The sequence below is a fragment of the Lycorma delicatula genome, chromosome 5 (assembly GCF_047948215.1).
Source record: "Lycorma delicatula isolate Av1 chromosome 5, ASM4794821v1, whole genome shotgun sequence".
NCBI lineage: Eukaryota > Metazoa > Arthropoda > Insecta > Hemiptera > Fulgoridae > Lycorma > Lycorma delicatula.
In genome coordinates, this window is record NC_134459.1 from 154,843,943 (window position 1) to 154,867,972 (window position 24,030).

The 24,030-nt window shown below is 26.3% G+C and overlaps 1 protein-coding gene across 5 annotated transcripts in view; it reads left to right on the forward strand.

Annotated features, from left to right (window-relative positions):
• Positions 1-24,030, forward strand: part of LOC142325503 (1-phosphatidylinositol 4,5-bisphosphate phosphodiesterase epsilon-1-like) — a 1,691,101-nt gene that overhangs the window by 1,610,034 nt on the left and 57,037 nt on the right. For all 5 annotated transcript variants that reach the window (XM_075367353.1, XM_075367348.1, XM_075367349.1 and 2 more), the window contains 4 exons: positions 5,541-5,639; positions 10,369-10,555; positions 16,350-16,603; positions 21,556-21,701. In XM_075367353.1, coding sequence (XP_075223468.1) covers positions 5,541-5,639; positions 10,369-10,555; positions 16,350-16,603; positions 21,556-21,701 — 686 coding nt within the window. The remainder of the gene's footprint in view (positions 1-5,540; positions 5,640-10,368; positions 10,556-16,349; positions 16,604-21,555; positions 21,702-24,030) is intronic.

Consider the following 24,030-nt stretch of genomic DNA (forward strand, 5'->3'; position numbering starts at 1 on the left):
ACACAATTACCCATTTGTTTATTTTTTTAAATTTAATTTGACTTTTTTTTTCTTTCTGTATCTATTGGTATAAATCAGTAATTTTCTGGCATGATTTGGAATAAACTCCAAGGTGACTTGAGTACTTGCTTTCAATAGTGTTTAGTATGTATATATTTTAGAGCATTAGAATCATGGCTCAGTACAATAAATCATAGCTTTTCTTTTTACTTTGTCTGAGATTTTTTAGAACAACTTCTAAAAAACTTAAATTATTACTCATGAAATGAGAAACAAATATTTGAAGTCATTTTTTATTAATGCCAATCTTTGATTATTTTTCGTAACGTAATTGTTGTACTGATTATTTTTCAAAGTATAAAAATGCATTATCAGAAGTTTTCAGTTACAATCCTAGTAAGGTTAGGTAGTTTTTGCAATCTAGAACTTTTCATATCATTTTTCAACGCAGAAGCCTCAAGTAGTAAAAAATTGGTTGAATGAAGGAGAATCAGATTCTAATAACAAGCAATAATAAACTTATACCTAAAGAAAAATGCACATCCTTTTTTATTTTTAAATTACTTATTACATTATTAAACAAATTTATTTTTCTATTAACTTATTTTTAACTTCATTTTTAAGGAAAACTGTTATAAACTTTGTTCAGATTATTAATTTTTCTACTGGCACTTATATTTATTGAAATGATTTTCATCTCTTTTTCACTTCTATTTTATTGTTCCAAATTTATGAATTAAATGTTTTATTCATCTTGTCTCAAACGTATCAATCTTTGATGTATTATCTTTTTGGAATTATTATTGATTTATATTTTTATTGGTGCTAAATTTAATTAAATAAGTAATATTGAGCCATGATAATTAATGTGAATCTCTTTCAAAAGTATAATTGTAAAGTTACAGTAAAAGCATTTGGTAATGAAAATTTTTAAATGTTTCAATTTCATAAATTTGAAAGGTAATTTATACTTTAAACAAAGAATATTAATCCTATGGAGTTCTTACAAAGCTATAAACTTCACACATTTCTATAAATGAGTCCACATGTAAGCCTGCTAATGCATGTGTGTATCATACGCATTTAATAATATGTATAAATTTCTGCAAATTTTGGGTGTTACATTACATAGCTGTTATAATTCAAATTCTCTTTTAACTATTTAATACTTTATTAAGAATTCTAATTAAGCATGAGCCATTTCACCTACAAACATTTATTTTTGTTTTACGTATTGCATTGAACTACATACTGCATGTAATACACATCTTTAAAGTGACGTTAGCCAAATATCTGATTTTAATTTATTAAATAAACTATTTTATTTAAAAAAATAAGAGCATTATTCTTGTTCCAAGTTCAAGATATTAAGATTACTTAATTTTTAAACCATAATAAATGTTTTTCACAATTCATTCATACACAATGCACTTTTCTTAATGCATCAGAACTACAAATGAAAAACAAAACGTGTTTGTTGTGCAATACAATATTCATAATTTTTTGATTCTTTGACATACTTTTTGCTTTACAACTAGCTGTTTCATTTATTAGAGAAATTAGAGTATTTACTCCCCACTTAAGTAGAACTTAAATTATAACAATAAGCTACCAAAAAAATATTCCAAACCTTTTTTCATACACAAATGTATGTATTTTGTATGTATTTTTTTTTATTGTTATTCTGAGTAAAAGCATAATTTTAAGTTTACAAAGTATTGTATAAATAAATACATATTTAAATTTATTTACATGTTATTTTTAGGTTCACTTGAATGTCTGTACTGTTTCAGTTGAGTTACACTGAGAATTTACTATTTTATTTTCAGTTTTTGGTTAATTTATTTTTACTGACAATAAATTATAGATCAAATGACTCATATTTTTTAAAAATAGCTATACTATATCAATTATATATTAGCTAAAATTGGACCGGCACCTTTATAGTTTTTCTAGTTATTTTAAAAATAATATCTTAGTCATCATAACTTGGTAATAATTTGGTAATACATACTGCAGTTAGTAAAACGTAGCATATATAATTTGTTATTTTTATATTTTTTATATATATTTTTTTAATTAAAAATTGTGTGTGTATTTATAATGATGTAATATTTTTTTTTATAAATGAATTTTAATTATGATTTTCAACAACTTCCAGTCACCATTTGAGAAAGTTTGGTATCAATATTTTTTTGCAAATTAAAATACTGATTATGAGAATTATGGTCTGAATGCATTTATCTTTTTTTTTTCTTTTAAACATTACCAAACAGAAATACGTGAATCAACATTTATAAAATAAACTAAATGATTTTACTCTAGTTTTCTTTGTTTTACATTTATATTTATAGGAAAGTTAGTTAACTTTATAGAATTGAGGATATTCCCTGAACAATAAAAGGAATTGACAGTTAGTTTTTTTAATGTGTATGAGTATATGTATGGGCACATTAACAAGCTGCAATAGTGTTTGTGAACCCATTGACTGGTTATTACTATTATTCAGCTGCTTGAAGACAGACCAAAGTTTAAATATAGTAAAAGCATATATATAATATGAATATCCCTGAATTTTTTTTAAATGCTTATTTTAATAATGTCCATTGATCATTGGAGTTAAATTAACAGCACTGTGTCCTGATTATTTGCTCTGAGACTGAACAGTATTAATTTTCATACCTAGTTTTACTTATTACAGCTATTTTGAATTATAAAAATGCATGTTGCAAAGCAGTATAATTACAAAAAATAATGTTAATTTTATAGTAAAATATTATGATAAAAATGAATCCTTATTACCAAATACTACTGTTAAAAATTGCATCAGTAACCTTTTTTTTTATTCTGCTGCTTTAATTATTGAAAATCATAAAAGAATGTTTTTTATCTAATTAGATTATGAAAAATCTCCCCTGCCACCTAGATCTACATTTTTAATGAAAATGTAATTATCTAATATAGATAAATTTTAAATTGAATAATTTTTCATGAATGGTCTTATTCTGATTTTACTTTTATCTTATTAATCCTAAATAAAACCAATAACTTACTTACTAGATACTAGGTAATACAGTAAATTATATCTCTTTCTATCTGATGGTTGCACACCACCTTAAATGTCTCTAGGAGTAATATCGTGGATTGTAAAGACTATGTAGTGAGTAAATTGCTGACAATCAATGTTATTCCATTAACCAGTTCTTGTATGTCAACAGCACTGTATGCTGTTGGTATTTTTTAGTAGCTATTAACTATAACATTTCATGCCACTTAAAAAAAAAAATGTTACAATAATCATCAGAAATTAAAAAGGGTAAGAAGATTTAAGAGTTATAGGATTTTATTGAAAATTGAACAAAACTGGGTGATTTGACTTAAATCTCATTAGATTTCTCTAGCAATGGAGATAAGAGGTAATATCAATTAGGTGAAAGAATGCAATTAAAAATTAATAATTTTCTAAATTGCATCTGTTACATCTGTTTTATAAGGAAACTTGTACCTGCAGCCAAACTCCCAACATCATCTGGTTATCTACCTTGAGGCAGGACCTTTAGCACCATTTAAATCAACACTTTTCCTCTCATGTTATGTACCAACCAGTTAGCTCACCTATTCTGAATAATTCTGATTAATAATTTATTTTTGTTCAATTTTCTTTTTACTTTTTTCTGTTCGTTCTGTCTCTGCATTTAATTTATCCTCAACATACTGGATCCATTTAAAATACAGTGAGTAAGGTGCAACATTTGTTATTGAAAAAAAAAAAAACAATTGTATGTTGTTAATTTATTTTACTAAAAATATTTATTCAGTAGTTCATAACAAATTATCTGTTATGAACAAATCTTTAGATTAAAGCAGCAATTAATAAATCAATTATGTTTACTTTTTTAACTATTAAGCTTTTGATTAATAGAAGTTTTTTCTCATAACTACCAACTTCCAGTGATGTTTTTATTGATTCTCAAACTTTTTCGCCCTCCACCCATATTGAGAATCAAAAATGTTCTAACACCTCCCAAAATTTTTAAACTTAACATCTGTTAAAAATCATAATTGCAATTGCTGTTACTGTTTTTAAACATGGCATATCCTATTTCTGAGTTGAAACTTACATTTTAAATGAGATCAATTGAAACGTATATTTAATCATATTTGGAAGTATTTTTATTAAAATTGCTTTCAAAAAGATTACAATTGTATCTATATAGTTATATAACAACAATAGTGATAGCATATTCAACATAACAAAACAATAATTAAAACAAAACTTTCAGTTGAAAAATTACACTTACATTAATTTACATATTTATTTGTATCAATTCATTGCTTAGATGAAGAGATATGCAGCATTAAAGACAAAAGTGGCCTTTTCTCATTAAAGTGGAATATTTCAGTTCAGAAAAATCATAGACATAAAAAAAAAGAAATTAAAGCTAGTCTTAAGTTTTTAAACAATTTTAATGCAGTTTACTGAAAAAAATTCTTTTCCCCCATGTACTCATCAAACATGAAGTTATTTTTTTTCAGTTATTCTCACAGCCTACTTATATTGACTTAGGGATTATACTATACTTTATGTTTTGTAATGGATTTTTAGCTAATTTTATTGATGATAGTTTTTTAAATCTTATTTGTAAAGAAATGTATTAAGGATGTAGTAAAAAAATAAAGTAGATTTTAATTGTGTCTGTACTTTTAGCATAATCAGTTTTTGGTAATATGTTTTAAGTATTCAAATGCATTTGTCCTTTTTGTAATCCCTTTGGTTCTTTTACCATTTAATTAAAACTTTGTTAACATAGGTATTTTTGTAATTTATTTAAATAACCTCATGTAATGAATCCTCGAAATACACAACATTGTGGTATTAAATGATTAAGTACAATTTAATCCTGTTAGCAGTTTTCTCCACCTCAAGTAATCTAAGTAGGTCTTCTTAGCTCCAAAACACAAACAATAATGTCATCTGAAACCATAACACAGAATCTCAATCAAAAATGTGATGTTACTAAACATCACAAGAGTGACTGAAAACATTATGATTACTTAAATCAAAAATACTTTGTCATAGTAATTTTATTCAGTTTAATTTTAAAAGTTAATAGTTTTGTTTATAATAAATAAATAAATAGGTATTTAAGTTAATTTATAAGTTAAAAAAGGTAAGAATGTAAACTTAAAATATTTATAGATTCAGTTCTGAATATTATTAACCTGTGTTTAAGAAGTTTGGGATCCAGTATTTTTATTTAATAATAAGAAGATGGTAAACATATTTACTAAAACCAGTAAAATGTATTGAATAATCTATTTAAAATGTATTAGTTCATGTAACATTTTTCTTGTTGCTGGCTCCAACAATCTGTACGTTTATTTACGCTTCTAAGTTTTATTTATACTTCTTTACAATGTTACTGATAAACTGTTTAAAAAAGGATTACAATTAATTTTGACTTTATCTTTGTTATTGTAATTATGTTATTGAAGCATTTAGATATTCTATATATTTATAACTGTTTATTGTTTCTCAGGCAGCCAGGCTTTTAGGCCTTGGTCCGGACAAGATAGTTCTTTTAGACAACAAAACGAAAATTTTAGCAAAATCTCAGAAAACATCAGATTTAGTTCAGGTACTTTTCTTTTGTTTATTATTATTGTTGAAATTTTTACACTATTAAATGCATTGTAGTAAAATTAATGTTCAAACCTTTCTCAACCAGAACTCAACAGAAAAATTTTTCTTTAGCATATTTTTACATATTAGACAGATTTATTAATAAATTTATACCATGATATTAGCGTTTTAATATTATGTGGTTGTGATTATTGTTTCTAACATCTGATTAGCTTCTACTGTTATTGTTACTTGTTTATGTATAATTTTTAAAGGCTATACATTTTTTTATCATATACATCCAAAATGTAAGTTTCTTAACCGACTTTTTGCTGTTATTTTTATTTTTTTCATTTTTATGAGCTTGTATAACTCTCTCTCGTCATTAAAGAATACGTAATATGTTCAACTAACTTCATACATTTTAAAAACACAAAATAAAGTGGCATTACAATAAAAGTTACTCCACACCTCATAACTTTTGTCTTATTCCGCTGCCATTTTTAAATTACTTATCTTTATGGTTGATTGTTAGTGTCTCTGCCTTTTATCCAGAAGATCATGGGTTTGAATGACATTAGATTTACCATTTTTCATGCGCTACAAAGTTTATAAATCATAAGGAGCTGTAATTAATTGAATTTGTAAAGAAATACATTTTAAAAAAGGATAAAATTATCTGATTTCTATGTTTGCAAAGAGCCTGCATTGAGAGAGTTTAAGAAAGTAAATGTAAAATAATTTTTTTTAGGAAGAACAAATAAATTTTAATTATAACAGTGAATAAATTGAAATGACTCATTTTAAAATTAATGAAATCTCTGGAAATTTCTTCTGCTAAAGGCTTTTTAGAGCAAACTTTGAACTCACTCTTCAGAAGAATATTCAGTAGCCACTTTTTTTAATGAGTCGTCCATCTTAAAAACAACTCATAAATAGTCACAACCTGTAAACTTTTCCGATTAAATTTTTTCACGATCTGAATTTTTCTACATAAAAACTAAAATCCTGTCATAAATGAATAATACATAATTTAAAATCACACTAAGTTTGACAAAAATAATATAACTAACAAACAAATATATTATTAATTTACATACATGAAGTTATTTAAAATGGTTGCCATTAATAACAGAGCTACTGGATATTACAATGAAGAAATTTATAATTTACACTTCAAAAGGCTTTGTGAATTTAATAATTTAACATGTCACATTTTTTCATGTTGTTTATTAAATTATTGAATGGTTTTCTCCGTTATAAAAAATGAAAAAAATTTATTTGTTACACATACAAGTTATTGCAGCCAGTTTTATTTTCAAATTGAAGAATAAGAATATGGTAAAAAATTCATTATATTATAATGTTTGACCATTTATTAAGCATCAGTGTTTATACAACTTTTTTTTTATTGTTTGTATCTATTAAGATGAACAGAACAACCTTTCTTGTATGTGTAGGATTTCTAGGTTGTTTTTTTGTGTTGTTGATTATCACGTATCAGTTATATATAGTAAACCCTTTTATGACAAGCAAGCCAGTATTTTACATTATACAGCTATATATTTATAAATTCAGTAAGGACTTATTGTTTTTTTTAATATTCATAATGTATTCATTTTTTTAGTCAGAAGAATGAATTGTTTACTTTATTTCATTTTCTCTTTTTGATAAATGTGTTTTTAATGTCTTTTTTTAAATGTTTACACCTGATGTGCAAAGCTGATAATCTTATAAAAAGTTTTTTTTTACACTAAATTATAAATAATATGTTATGATTAATGAAGATTATTATATGACTACCCAAAAAGGAGTGTAATGTATTTATGGTGTATGTATATATATGTGTATGTTTGTTCCACTGTAGCAGCTCAATGGCTGAACTGATTTAGATGTATGACCCATTATGTATGTTGTTGGGGTCCTTATGTTACCAGAAGTGTCATAGGCTATATATTTTTTAAATATTTATCTCTTGTTTTTAAAGTGATTGGATATTCTATTTGAAAAGTTGAATTTAGTTTCAGTTAAATAAATGAATAAACATTACAAAATGTATTACAGTTGTAGTATTATATCAATAAAATAATGTAAAAAATATGATTGGAAAAATATAATCTTTGAACGGTTATCTTTGTTAATATTCATTTATTGTCAATATTTTACAATAAATATCTATTAACAGATTTGTTTCTGATTTTTAAATACCATTCAATCTATATTACCATTTTATTACATATGATTTTATTAAATAAAAAATTGTATATAACTATTACTTTTTATTATAAAGATTTTTTTTCACTTGTGATTCTTAGTCTGATAATAGTATCCAAGTTTCAAAGAATATGATCATAAATATTTATAAAACAATTATTTATTTATTTATTTATTTACTTATTAAAAAACAGGCTGATTCAGAAAGGAAAGGGAAAGCCAGGGTGATTCAGAAGGAAAGGGAAATAGTTGGAACTGATTCTAGAGCTTGAAAAAAGGAAGAAAGTACATACAAACCCTATGTCCAAAAATGCTTTGTTACATAGTTACTGCTACTGAAAAATTTTACCCGGATTTCAGTTTCAGAAATTATATAAGAGGTAAACTTGATGGTTCTCATGTTTTTTGACCTGAATAATCAAATAAAATCATAGTTCCCAGAATATCTCCCACAAAACATGATATCCGACATAAATCAGAAAATCCAATAATGAAACCACATTTTTTAAATTTAAAGTACAATGCATTACATGAAGTACATTGTGAAATTATTAATAAATGTGTAAATTTTACCATCAAAACTTTTAGAGAATTTATACTGAAGAAAATTGATGTAATAAAGTCAATGAAAAACAAAAAAAAATCAACTTTTATTTTAAAAAACAAAACAGAACGAAACTTTAAAAAATGCTTCACTTTTTAAAAATTATAAATAACTATTTGTAGTAAAATAAATTTAGATCTTCAAAAAATTAAAATACTCTTAATTTACTTTTTAAAAAAATACTCACTGTGGTTTATACTTTATTAATTTACAATAAATGTTCAAAAATTCCAATATTACATCGACTCACTTTTCAACTTTTTTCCTTACATTTTCTGTTGTCAGCCTAATGATATTTCCATGTTCCTTGATGAGGGCAACATCAGTGAGAATGCAAGTGATCAGTTACTCACTTCTGCATGCTTTTTGCTTCTATGCCTTACATTTTGTCCATCCCCATAAACAGTAATCGAAGGGAGTAATGTCCAGTGATCTGAATGTCCAATTTACTGGACCAGCCCTATACATCCAATCAATCTACCAATAAATTTTTCATCTAAGAAATTGTTTTACTTCATTCGTGAAATGTGTTGGCCCTCAATCATGTTCACACTACATTTCAATTCATTTCACCAATGAGAAATTTTCAAGCTCTGTAAGAAATTCATTGTTTAAAAATTCCAGATTATTTCTCTCTATGACATTCTTCTAGTATGAAAAGGCCTATTAATTGGTTGTCGATTATGCTACACCAATTGTTCACCGAAAGACATTGCTGGAAATTTGATTCAACTACAGAATGAGGGTTTTCTTCAGATTTGATTCTCAAAAATAGTTATTTTTGAGAAATAATTATTTTTAATTATAATTAAACACAATCAAATTATGTCAAAAACAATTAAACCACGTAACATTTATTATTTACACATTTATTAGTCATTTAACAAAGTTATTGTACTTAAAAATCTAAGAAAATGTGTTTTTCATCACTGAATTTTTCTATTTTAATTGGATATCATGAAAACTACAGGAGATGCAGTTTTGAAACCTATCTTATTCACTTTTTCATGCCAAAAAACATAAGAAACCATGAAGTTGCCGTGGCTGATTGGGACTTGAAATCAGAACCTCTGAATGAAAGGCAGAATGCTACCACTCCACCATATAAATTGACATTATAACCAAGCTTTTCCAATTTCTTGTAGTTTTACCTATTAAGAAAACTGGTGTAGATTCAATAAAGTTATGTTAAATTATAGACAAATTTCAGAATTTTGCTTCAATAATGAAAAAAGTATTCACTACGTTACAAATAGCATTTAAAACAGAATATTAAATAAATTATATGTTTGTTAAAGTTATTTGTTATATTGTGGATGAGATTTGGTATATCCACATGAAAAAATGTAATATGGATAAAGTGAAAGTCTGATGTAATGTATCATTCCAGTATTTATTAATTATAATGTTAATTTTAATATGATGATGTACTTCTGAATTGATAATGCATCCAAATCAGTTTCAGTAGCTATGTTTAGTTTTTTCTCTATGTTGGTGTCGATGCAGTTAGCAATAAATTTGAATTTAAACTTTTGCAACTAAACACTAAACTGAAATTTATAACTTTTTTTTTAAATTTACTATAAAACATTTTCAACATCTTCAATGACTCATTGAGGACTCGTCCATTATTTTCTCAAGAATAGTTGTTTAAGATGATGATCACAAATATTCCTAAAAACATTTTGAATTATCCTTTGTGGGTCACTGAAGATGGTCACAAAAACAAGTGGAAACATTTTATAATATAATTTAGTTTGATGTATTATTACAAAAGGTTTAGCTTTTTTTTATGTATTTATAATTTTCAAACCTTATTTCATCATAACTAATAATTTTATTCATAGTGTTATATATCTAGTATATTTAAATTAGTACATTTTTTATGAATGAAATAAAAGAATAGTTGATTTTTGGTTATACTTAGTGGAGAACTGGTGGCGGCAGATCTCATGACAGACTTCAGTTGGAATTCCGTGCTACACGGTGGTCCTTGGTTGTGCCCTCCGTGGCTGCCATGCGCCAGGTTGGTCTCGCTCTCTGGGAGATTCTTCAGGAGTTGGAATCTAATTTCCTCGAGGAACATGCGCTCTTCTCAAGACTTCCTAACCAAGGTACCTGAAAAATTAAAACTATTAAATTCCTTTATTTATATCAACAATACTGCTATGACTCACTATTTGTATGCACATAAAAATATAATTCAGTATAAATATATTTATAAAGAGCAAGTTTATTTTCTGCATTATGTGTATGTTATCTAAAATCCAATCCGTTGTCAAGATAAGAAAAATATTAATTTATGCGGTTAAACTACCCTGAAAGCAATACTGTTAGTTTTGTAAATGGAAAATCTTATTAATTTTGTAATGAATTTAATAAATTGAGCTCTAAACAAAATTGAATTAATAAACTGAAAATTAGAATGAATTACAAAACAAAATTGTCAGTCAAAACCGTTTGTCGAAATTCTTAACTGTTGCCAAAAATGATTTTATTTTTTTACAAATAATGTTACTATTATTTTTAGGGACACTGGATGATTGTCAAAAACGGAGTCTTCCCTATTACAATCCCATGGTACTTCTTAAATGTATTTTTCAATTATTTTATTAATGAGATGTTTATTTATAACAAGTAAATAAGGTGAGGGGGAATAAACAAAAAATTAATCTATCAAAAACCAAGATTAAGTACTTATTAGTTTACTGAGAAAGCCACAATGATATATACAATAGTAGTAGAATTGCCTCAGAAACAAACATTAAAATGGAGTGATTGTTTAACATATAGCTATTGAAAGATAAACTAAAAATAGTGATTATAAAAAATTTAAAAAAATATTAATATAAAATATATTTTTATTTATTAATATTTTTAATATTATTAAAATTTAAAATAATGTTAATAAAAATATATTTTTTTTTAAATGTTACATGTCATTCTGCTTAATAGCATGAAATCTTATTGCAAAATTTCATAAAAATCATAAAATGAATTCTGTCAGCTGTGCCACAAGCCACTCAAATGAACAAAATAACAAAAGGTTGATTAAAACAGTACCTCATTTCACTCGATCAATAACTACGCTGAACTTTTTGTATTTTTTTTCTAATCAGAATGAAATGACCAAATGTTTTATTGGTTTTTTGAATTAGCTATTATGATTTAGAGTTTACATTCTCCTAAATATTTTTTTCTTTTATTAAAATCAAAATCATTTATTGTTTTTGCACAAAAAACATGTATATTTTAAATTGCTTATTTCATCAAAAAAAAAATAAAACCAATCAAATGCTTATTCTGGAAATAAATTATTTGTTTATTTATTTATGTTATTGTTTTTAAGGCTAAATTTATTCTCAATTACATATGATAACATTTTTGTATTATATTTTAGTATGGTTTATGAAAAATATATAGAAATTTTTTCAACCATATTTCTGTTGTATAATAAGCATTCAGTTCTGATTTTTTTGGCTTTTTTATCCTTATCAAGAACTTTGAAATACAGCTAAATTTATTTCAGGTTATGCTTATCTGTAGGTGCCACGTGCTATTGAAGCTATTCAGCGACACTGTAATATGTAATTTAACAAATAAGTTTAATAAGTTAGAGAAAATTTTTGTGATTACAGAAATTTGCTTAAAGATTTTTTAAGGAAATTTTTAAGAAAATTGATTACAGGAATTTTTGTTAAAGATTTTGCTTGTGTTCTTTAACTTATTCAACTTATTTGTTAAATTTTTACAATTACTGGAATGAATTTAGTTGTATAATTATTGAAAAGTAAAATTTACTCACAGCTCTAAAATTATGTAGTTTGTAAAGTAAGGGGTTTGATTCTAATTATTAAAAAAAATTTCAAATCAATAATAAAATGAAGATGTATAATATGCATTATAAACTGCACTTTAGTCCTTGCAAATAATAGTTCTGTTATTATTTCTTTTTACTGTTTCAACCTACTGACTTGGGTATTCTATTTCTTTCTAAATGAACAGTTATCATTCTGAACTAATACTTAAATCTTATCAGTGGATTAGTATGTAATTTAATTAAAAATTACGTGCCTGGAAAACTATACATTTTTAATGGTTCAGTTATCAACTTAAAATACTTTTTATTGTTTATTTCTAAATGAGAGATTATCAGATGGAATATTTTTCAACTTTTATCACAAATATATCAATACATTATTACAAATCTTTTAAATTAATTTTGTGCTTGTAGCCTAAAATAATGTAATTTGAGGTGTTTTTAAATGTGTTTATGGTACTTTAAATTGGATTACTTTGTACACAATTGAATTTCTCATAAATTTTTATCATTCTATGATTTTAATAAAACAGTTGAAAACATGTTCTTTATTTAAAAAAAGTACTTGTTTTTCTTTATTTAAAAAAAGCTAAATATATTAATAATAACATAATGGATTATTAGAGTATGCTAACTTCCAATTTTATTACTGGTAGAAAGGGTAAAATTTTAAGCTCTGAAGAAATACTACAAACTTCAGGTGCAAATGTTAGTTTCATATAATTTTTTCATGGAAAAATATTTATTCATTTAAATTATTGACATATCTGATATCATTTACATTTCTGTAATATAAACTCAGTTCTAATGAAGTGTAATTAGCATCATTTGCATCTAGATATTACAGCTATTACTGATCCAGGTTTATTTAATTAAGTTAAAGAATAGAAATTCTTTGTTACCAATTTACTTGACCAAATATTCACTAAACATTAATAATGTGTTTAATGAAATGCAGAACATATTTTCTGAAATGTGATCTAATTCTGGAATAATGAAGATAAAAAAGAGAAAGAATCTTGCTTAGATCATATCCTAAGTAGAAAATACCTTCAGTAAAGTAACTTAGCAGAAAAAGTGTTAGGAAATAGTAGAAGTAGAAGAAAAAGAATTAGGATGTTCCCAGAACATTAAGAAAGGAAGAAGGTATAATAAAATGAAGGCAAATGCTCAAACTAAGAAATATGGAAGGTTTTCAGTTGAAAATGTCAAAAGACAGACTCATCAAAGACGACTGTATCAATATAATAATGTTAATAAAAACACTAAAAGTCTTTTTTTTTAGATTTTTAACTCTATTCTTAGGAATTTTTTTTCAGTTGTTAAAATTCTTTTAAAAACTTTATAAATACACTGATCTCCATGGTGAATGGTAGCATCTTGGCCTATCATCCGGGAAGGTCTCTGGTTTGAATCCTAGTCAGACATGGCATTTTATATATGTTACAAAATTCCATTTCCATAACCCACGCACAAGCTCTTTAAGATGTTAATTTCATTGGTTTTCCATTTTTAATTTAAAATTGTCTCAACTTTTTTCATGGTTTCCACTATTGAGAAATAAAATATATCAGTAACACAGTTTCTTTCATAGTAATAAATTAACATAAATAAAAAATATTCTGGTAATAATTGACTTTAAAATACAACTTACATTTATTAATACTCATAACAATAATACTGAAGTATGAATTTATCAGTTCAAATGATAATTATTATTAAAGTTAAGACAGGAAAAAAAAGATACACAACCTTTCCAAACAACCAGATCTTGATCAATTCTAATGCATCTAAAACTCATATGAAAGTTTACAAATCTTTAATAAAATTTGTTTTATTAATTAAAGATTTTCTGATTCTAAGCAAATACAAGATAGCTAATTGCATTAGGCAGGAAAGTGCATAAAAGGATTTATAGGCTGACATGCACAGTGTTATCCACTCACTGATAATTACTTATCACCCTTAATATGATGACATTTTATGGTCATAAAGGACTGCATGTGCATCTTCTGACAGCACTAGATATGTTATATCTAACTTTTGTTTATACATGATTGATTATTCATTACTGCCTCATTGTTTACTGCAGTCCAGTGTAGCCATTAAGCTGTGACCAATTAATGTTTAATTTCTATCTCTATACCTGTATTCTTGACAATTCCATCGTTGCACCTGGCCAATTTTTTAATCAATATTTATAATAATAATAATAAAACTCTATTAAAAAGTTTTTTCTTTTATTTTCAATCACGGCCAGAACTGTATGTATTTTATGAGTGTTACATGAGCACTATATTTTACATTATTAAGTAATTAATTATTATTATTTTTACCTTAATATACTACCAATTGATTTTTTATAACTATAATATAAATGTATATTCATTGTTACAATTTTTTTATTATGTATATATTTTTTAAATTATATATAAATATTTTTTTTTTTTTGAAAATTCAAATAATTCATTAACATATTTACTACTACTGTATTAATAAAATTTAATATTATATGAAATATAAACCACCAAACCACAATAATTAGATAAATTAAACTTACCATATTAATTTCCAATAATCAATTTTTGTGGGATCCTAATATTCAGTTGGTATTGAATTCTATAACTACATTAAAGTATATTCATTTTATAATTTGTCAATTTGTTGAAATTGTTTTTGGTTTAAAAATTTTTTAATTTATTATGAACTTATATGCAAATTCTGCTGTTCAGTACTGGAAAGCACGTTCCAGAATTTGCATATAAGTTCATAATAAATTTCAAAATTTTTAAAATGAAAAACAATTTTGGCAGATTGGCTAATTATAAAATGAATACACTTTAATGTAGTTATAGAATTCAATACCAACTGAATATGCAGGATCCCACAAAAACTGATTATTGGAAATTAATATGGTAAGTTTAATTTATCTAATTACTGTGTTTTGGTGGTTTATATTTCATACAGTACTAAATTTATATATATATATATATATATATATATATATATAATTTATTTCAGAATTTGAGATTACCACTTAAATAATATAATTAAATTCTTTTCATAAAATACACATTTTTCTAAGATTTTACTGTTCTGGACTGAAAACTTTCAAGTTTAAACTTGAAACTCTATTTCAGTGAATTTTTTTACAAATAAGTAGTATTAAAATGGAAATAATTTCTAATTATTTAATTTTTAACCTATTTTGTGAGATATTCACTACAATTATACTTGTGCATAGTAAAGCTTGTACGTAGGAATATAATAGTAAATATATTAGTAGAATGAAAAATGCAAAACCTATCTGGAATTTGAACCCAGAACCTTCTGGATTGAAAACGAAGACTTTGCAACCTCCATCCATTCTGTCACGGAGGTCAGTAAGAGAATCACTTTATTATCTAGAGGGAATCATTTAATCTCCACCTTTTCATCAGATAACCTCTAGTCTAGCTATGGGAATATAATCCTGATCAAATATAGTTTTTTGTCTGTTATGAAAAACAAATAAATAAGATTTTGTATTTAAGAAAACATTTCATACCTGAATCTTAGACCAGTTTCAGTTAGCAGAGAACAAAGCTATAATTAAATATTAAACTGGATTTTTTTATACATTAATACAATAAAGTAATACAAATTATAAATTTAAAAATTCAGATGAATGAGAACTCTAACTAGTATCTTAGGTATATATTGTTTGTGTTCTAGTACTTATCATTTATAGTATTAATATGGCACAAAGTATTGTACGAATGAAAAATTTATAGAAATATGTCAGCATTTACCTTATCTTGCCATTCTTCTATCTGTAAATTTTAAAGTACTTATCAAATTTAAAACTGGCCAAACTTTGAAATTAGTTTTTTTTATTTTTAATGGTTTACAGTTAACATTTTTATTACTGTTAATAAAATAATATTCATCCAATTGTAACATTAAAATTATTTATACTTTTTTTTTTAATTACACTGGAACATGAATGAATGAGTGACTAGATTTGATTTAGTTATCAATTTTTTTTTTGTTTTTGAATGAATGTATTTGGTGTGTGTGTCGGATATATAATGCATGCTGGTTGACAGAGGTGGTGAAGCGGTCGGTCGTGCAGGTGCTGCACTCTGGCGAGCTGGAGGCGTTGCATCGGTTGCTTCATTTTCCTGAAGAAGTTGCGCTGCGCCTTGCTGAGACAGAAGATCATTTGTTCTACCAGGTGCCTCCTATCGATTATCTAAGACAAGTGACGCTTGATCTTGGCGGCTCTCCTCCACCTGGAGGAGGAGGGCCAGATGCACAACAACGGCCTTCTGTTCGCGCCTTAGTTAAACGGTTCAATGAGGTTTGTATTCTATTGTTTTATAATTAATTATATATTTTATTATAATTTTAATTCTTTAAATTACAATCAGCTGAAGTAATTATTTTTAGATTTTCTGTGATTATATAAAACATTCCTCAGTCTTTCAAACTTTTACTCTTCATAACATTTAATTTGCTATATCTTTGCTTTACAGCAGATTTTTCATTTTGCATTGTTTTCTTTCCACAACTGTCTATTACTTAAAAAATTAGTTACATACTATTTATTCAATTTCTTTATATCAACATAAAACTTGTAAATTTATGATTTAATTAAAGACACTTTTTTTCATACAGTTCAGTGTTACATGTACTAGCTTCCTAATCAGCATACTTTTTTAACAGTCAGAACATTTTATAATCATTAACCTGGGAGATTTGATTAAAGGCAGATTTGAGAAAAATACTCTGTAATGTAAATAAAATCTCTTTCTATTAGGTATTATTTATATATTCTGTAAATATTAATAAATTATATTATTTTAGGTGTTATTAAAAGTAATTTCAGATTGAGATACTTACATTTACTAATATAATCAAAGATACTATCAACAGTAAAAGTTCCTTTTATGTGCTTGCCTGTTTCTCTTTTATAGTTATTTGTTTATTTTTGTTCTCCCTTACATGAAGGTACGTTAGATGCACTCATAATTAATCTATTTTGTTTCTGTTGTACTTCCTAGTTTAAGAGTATTTAATTCTTTGTTGTAATTTTCTTGAGCATCCGTTATTGTTTATTTTTGTTATAGTTAAAAGTTATTATTTCACTACTGCCCTTACTTTCAGTTTCTTTTGTTTTTTTATATGAATATGATGCATTAATAAATAAATTGACTTATTTTTTTAGTCTTACTGTATGCACTGAAAGCAGTTATACCTGATTTCAAAAATGTTCTGAAACTTTCTCAGTTTCCAAGTAATATCTAAGATTTGCACAAATTTTGCTCTTAGGAATGCAAATCAGCAAAATATGTGGTCAGAAATCCATGTTGGACTGCATGTTAAATGTTATCAAAACTTTTTCTAGTCAACCAGTTACCTGGACAGAAATTAAAAGACATATATTTAGCTATACCGAAGGCCTCTTCATTTCATTTTTATTATGTAGCATATTCGTCAACTGGTGTTCTGCCTGCAGCATGTCCCTTATGCTACTGCTGTTTCATTTTTCCATTCATTTCTGTTTCAAGCCTTCTCCTTCATCCCGTTGCAGTTTCCAATCTTCATCTCATCTATTACCTTTCATCCTTCTTCCTCACTTCCTTTCTGCTTCTAATGACAGTTCCAATGCAGCTGTCAAAATTCCACTCTAACCATATATCCTAACCAGTTTCCTTTTATTTTGTTACTTCCCAAATAAGTGCTCTTTCTTCTTTAATCCTATCCATTACTTCCTCATTCCTCACTTATCCATCTATCTTATTATCTCTATCCATCTCAAAAGCCTCAATCCAGTCCCTCTCTTTCTTCCTCAATATACATGTTTCACTCCCATACAAGATACTCCATATATACATTTAGTTAACTTCTTCCTTAACAACTCTTAAGTGTAGATTTTTAATTCGTATTAATTCCCTCTTCTTACTGAAGGCTTTGTCGTCATTATCTTTCTTTTTATTTACACTTCATTCTTCCAGTCCTCTGTGACCATAGTATCCAAATATCAGTAATTTTTTACTTTTACTATTCTCTCTCCACTGGCCCTTACCACTAAATCCTCTTTGTTCCATTTTTTATTTTTCCCAATATTTATTTTCATTCCAGTCTCTTTCATTCCTTCCTCCAGGGCTGTTAACAATCTTTGAAGCACGTGTGTGCCATTAGCTAGAATTACCATATCATTAATTGACCTTATTTATCGTATTTTTCATCCTCCTTTATTCTACCCCTTCTTCTCTTTCTTCTAATGTATTCTTTTTATATCTTCAATATAAATGTTAAACAGTGTCATGAGAGGCATCCTTGACCTAGATTCAATTAGTCCGTCATATTCTTACTTACGTTCATTGCTGCTATTTGTTTCATGTATAATTCTTTAATTAACTTTCTCTCTTTTCATTCTCCTTTTTTCTTTTTAAGAATATCCATCATTTTCTTCAATTTGAATCAAATGCCTTCTCTAAATCTACGAAAAACAAACTCATTTCTCTTTTTCTCTCTCCAACCACCCTAAGTATCACAATGGTATCTCTGGTTCCTTTCCCTTTTCATGAAACCAAATTTTTCCTCTCCTGCATTCTCTTCCATTATTCTTACCAACCTCTGGCTTGGGACCTTAACAGTATTTTAGCAACATGGCCTATTAAACATGTTGTTCAGTGTTGTACACTTTCTGGTATCAGTTTTCTTTGGAATTGGTATCAATACTATTTTCACAGTCTTAGAGCATTCTCCCATACTGTATATCCTATTACACAGTTCAACTGTTTCTTCCACTCCTTCCTCCTTTGAGCATTTATAAAATTCTATGGTAAGTTCATCTATTCCAGTGAATTTTTAATCTTCACTTCTTTAATTGCTTTCTTACTTAACATTTTAATATCAATCAATAGTCTTTTATCCTCTTTGGCTGCTTACTCATTCCCTTTCTATGTTTAGTTCCTCAGATTTCTCTCTTGTTATGTAGGTTCTCTATCTGTAAGAGGAAAGAGAACCTCATCCCAGTAAGAGAAATATGGAACAAATATATATCCCTTCCATTTTTCTCTTCTTTCTCTTGTAGCATTTTACCATCCTTATCCTCAATTATTCCATTTTACCTTTCCCTTTACATTTATTCTACGTAATGCTTTTCATATTCCAATTCATTATATCATACTACCCCTTTTCTATATCGTCAATATTATTATTGCATTCTTCTTTCAACCACTTTAGTTTTTTGGGTTTCCCTCCTTAACTCATTGTTTAATTTGAAATTCACTGCCTTTCATTTTCTTCTGTCTTCCAAGAATAAGAATGAATAAGAAGGGGGTATAAGAATACCACCTTCTTTCTTCCATTTTCCAAAGCATTTTTGTTGTTACCTTTGGTTTCTTAACTCTATTTCCCTCACAATAGTCTACTTTTTACTCTGCTGTTTTTACTGTGGCAATTTTTATTCTCATTCAGGTCTTTTTACTCTTCTCATTTTCCTTTTTTCTTTCTTTAATTGCCTTAGTTTGTTTTTCTCCTGTTGTTTCCTCATCCAATTTCTTCAAGTTTTAAAAGTTACATTTCTTCACTCTGTTTGCTTTCAGGGTCAGAATTTTCATAATCAAAATATCAGATTTTTACAGTTTCTAATATTTACTACAACCTTGTATTTCTGTTTTTCTAGATTTTTTTATTTAACAAAACGGATTAAAGTATTATACCTCTCATTTTATTATTTATCAGTATTACAAGTTAAATTTAATATATTAATTAAGTTAACATTTATCTATTAATTAACTTAGAAATTTTATGCAACAAATGATGAAATAGAATAAAATACAGTGAAGATTTATATTTACATTAAACATAAATAAACAAATAGTACAAAAAAAAAATTTAGAAATAATAAATAAATTTTTAGAAAGTTACAAAAGTCACATTTTATGTCAAATCATATAAAAGTTATGTGATAATTTGTTAATTTTGTTCACTTATTACCTATGAAGTTGGTTGTTCTTTTATCTAATAATTAAATGATCAAAAAGTGTTACATCAATGTAACAAATTATTTTTATTTTATGATTTATATTTTTAATAACCTTAATCCAAAGGATTTTTTCATCTCTGTATTGTAAAATGTAAAAATGTAGTAAATTTAAAATACTAACAATGTTACAGAGTACAGAATTATTATTATTGCTAGTGATTAAGTAGGATTGGGGTTAACCTGAATATCATGTAAAAGATTTTGTTGGATGTAAAAAAAAAATTACAAACACGAGCTGTGCTAGTAATTTCCAAACTGTGCTAGTAAAATATATATTTTATTATACTCATAATTTGTATACTTATTTTTTTTTAGTTATTGTTTCATGGTTTGATTATTTGGATATAAATTTAATTTATTAAATAATATAAAATGATATTTTAGTTCTTTATTCTCCTAAAATGGATTAAACAGTAAACACACATTAAGATGTGTTGTATACAAAGCATTGCTATTTTAAATCATTAAAATTTGTACTAAATAAAATCAATACTAATGAAAATGGAATTAATGTAAAATGTTCTCAAATATAAGAATAAAGTTATTCTCTGGATAATAAAGAAGAACCTTTTCATTCATAAAATATGTCTGTTATACCAATGACATTATGAAAGGAAATTTTGGCTGTAAATGACGTAAATAAATAAATAAATGTTCATCTATAGATGCAAAATGTGCAAAATAACAATTTCTATAAGTGTATTTGTATAAAATAAAGGGAAAAATCCCGTACAATGTGACCTTCAAATAAATATGGCAGATGAAGCAGAAAACAGGAAGATAGATGTTGGTAAATGAACGTAGAAAGATTTCTATTGTTTATTCGTAACATTTTTTTTCTTTTATTGATTTGTTTTTACCGAATCAGATTATAGAAAATTTAGGTTGAAGAATAAAAATTTAAAAAAATGAATTACAGAATAAATGTTTATAAAAAAATTACATTGCTAAAATGTTCTTCTTAAAAATCTATGATAATTTAGATTACTTAATTAACAAATTTTCAGTAATAAATTTTATGCATTATTAATAAAATTAAAATACTAGATTAATTAATACTGTATAAAAAATCAATATTTATTAATTTAGTCAGGTTCAGATGACCTTGCAGTCCCATATACTTCATTTGTTCTCATACACCTGTTTGCAGTCTGATATATCTCTGTTTTATTTTTAATGTTTATTTTTTTCATCTGTATTGTATTAATGTTTTGTAATTAACTTTGTATTAATTATTTTAATTTTATGTTTAGGTAAGCTCTTGGGTAACACATTTAATAATTTCTCAACCAACACATGAAGACAGAAAATGTGTGTTATCATGTATTCTACGAGTAGCACTGTCTTGTTGGAACATCGGCAATTTCAATGGAGCTATGGAAATTGTTGCTGGTCTAAAGTACGAATTATCATTTATATACATTTTATTTTATTTTTTTATTACTTTTTAATTTGCTTGTTTCACTGTTCTCTTTTTTAATATATTTTTATATTGATGTACTGAAATTACTAAATAATTATTTAAATTACATTTATATATACTATCCAGTCAGGGCTTGTTTTGCTCACCCTTTCCATCTAGCCAGGGAGCTTCACCTCGTGGATCCCCGCTGAATTCATTAGCCTCATGGTTGTGGGACTAATACCGATGAATAACAATTAAAGCCTGAAAAGCTTCTTTACAAATACCTGAAAAAGAAAATAAATTACAAAAGATAGAATAGTAGTAACTAAAGTAAGCAGACTTTGACAAGGAATAATTCACATCTTCACTCCCAAGCGGGGTAGGACTTTGACCTATGGCTTAAAACCTTCCCTATGATAACACGAATGTTTTCTAAACTTTTGAAAGCAAATGGTCAGTTGGTTCCCATAATACTATTGCAAGCAGACAGACAGAATCCGCCACAAGCTTTCACATTTATACATTTACTCGCGCGTGCGCATGTGTGTGTTTATTCATGCATATGGAGTGACTTAATTTTATAATATATGAATATACCATTTAATAATTTAAACTATAATATAATTTTTAATTATTCATTATGTATTTATTTATTTATTTTTTTTTTAATATGGAGAATGAAATCCTAGATTATTAGAACAGTTTATGAATACTAATAACATTATTAAAATACCTATTTAATTAAAATTAAGCTATACCGCATAAAAAGAATTGAAACAAGAAGAAAGAAGACTTCGTGAAGACTTATGAAGACGAAAAGGAAACTTATATGTAGCTCCATGGTAGGGGTTTCTTTCGGCCTCCAGCCGCTGTAGAATGTTGTAGGCCGGCGGAAACTACTTGCCATAGAGTTATAAAAACAACTAGTTCATGCATGGAATTCTTCAGGCTCTGTTCTATTCTAAATGAAAATATATTTAATTGTATTTAAATTATATTTAATTTTATGCCCTTACAATTAAATATTTTTGTTATTGGACTAAAGTTTAATATTTATTTATAATTAAAATCAGTGATTTTAATTAAATATTTTTTTAATTAAAAAATATTGTTTACTAATTTTTGAACATAAAATTATGAAATGTAGTGCTTAATTTATATCCTGTTTAATCTGCTTTTATAATTATATTTTGAAATCCAATTAATGTAGTTTATTAATTCTTTTAAAAGTATTTTGGCATGTTTAACATTTATTAAATAGATTAACATTGTCAAGCTTGTTGAATAACTAATATTTATAAGGTTCTTAAGAATTCTTGAACATTCATCCAATTCATTGATTATTACTAATACTGGTGAACATGATTTTTGTCTTACAAGTACCAATAGGTGTACTTAATGCAGGTTTTTATCCTGTTTTCAATCTTTTTAAATAATCAATAATAAATAATTAAATTAATTAATCTTTTTAAATAAACGTTTTTTCCATTTGGAAAAAATGGTCCTTTTGTCAAGTAAAAGCTCCTAGAATATTGTAAATATGATGGAACCAAATGAGCTAACTCAATGGGTAGTGTTGCTACTGTTGTACAGGTTCAAACGTGTATAGACATGTACAGATGTGATCTAGTGTAGCACACATTCATCAGAACAATGCCAGTTGTAAGATAGTGAACCAGTTAACACGTCATTGTGAGTGCTTTATGTGTCTGAATTATTGTGTATTACATATTTACAACTTTATTTCTTTTAATTAGTCGTTAGTTACAAAATGCCTAGACTTTGTTTAAATCATTCTAACTATTTTTATTGTGTATCTGGTGAAGTGACGCTCTCCCGGAGATGAAACCTTATTCTGTTAGTAAAAAAGTGTTACAAACTTTATTTTGGGTGTAAAGTTGGGGACCAAACAAGGGCCCCGGTCCCACATATCTGTTGTTTATCGTGTTCTAGGCTTCTCACTGATGGAAAAAATGGCACACGCCACATGTCATTTGCTATCCCTATGATTTGAAGGGAACTCAAAGGTCACTCTTCTGACTGTTATTTCTGCTTAACAAACATAAGGGATTACGTCAAAATCAAAACATACAATAGTGTACCCTAACTTGCAATCTGCAATGAAACCAGTTCCAGACTGCAAAGAGTTGCCCATACCAAAGAACGTGTGACATTAGATGAAGAGAGCTCAAAGTCTGATGGAAGTAAAGAAGAAAAAGAAACAGATTCTGGTGATACAACTTTTGAATGAACTTTTGAACAGATGAGGCAGTTCATATGAGCGTCATTTATTGACTCAAGAAAATCTTAAAGATCTCATACA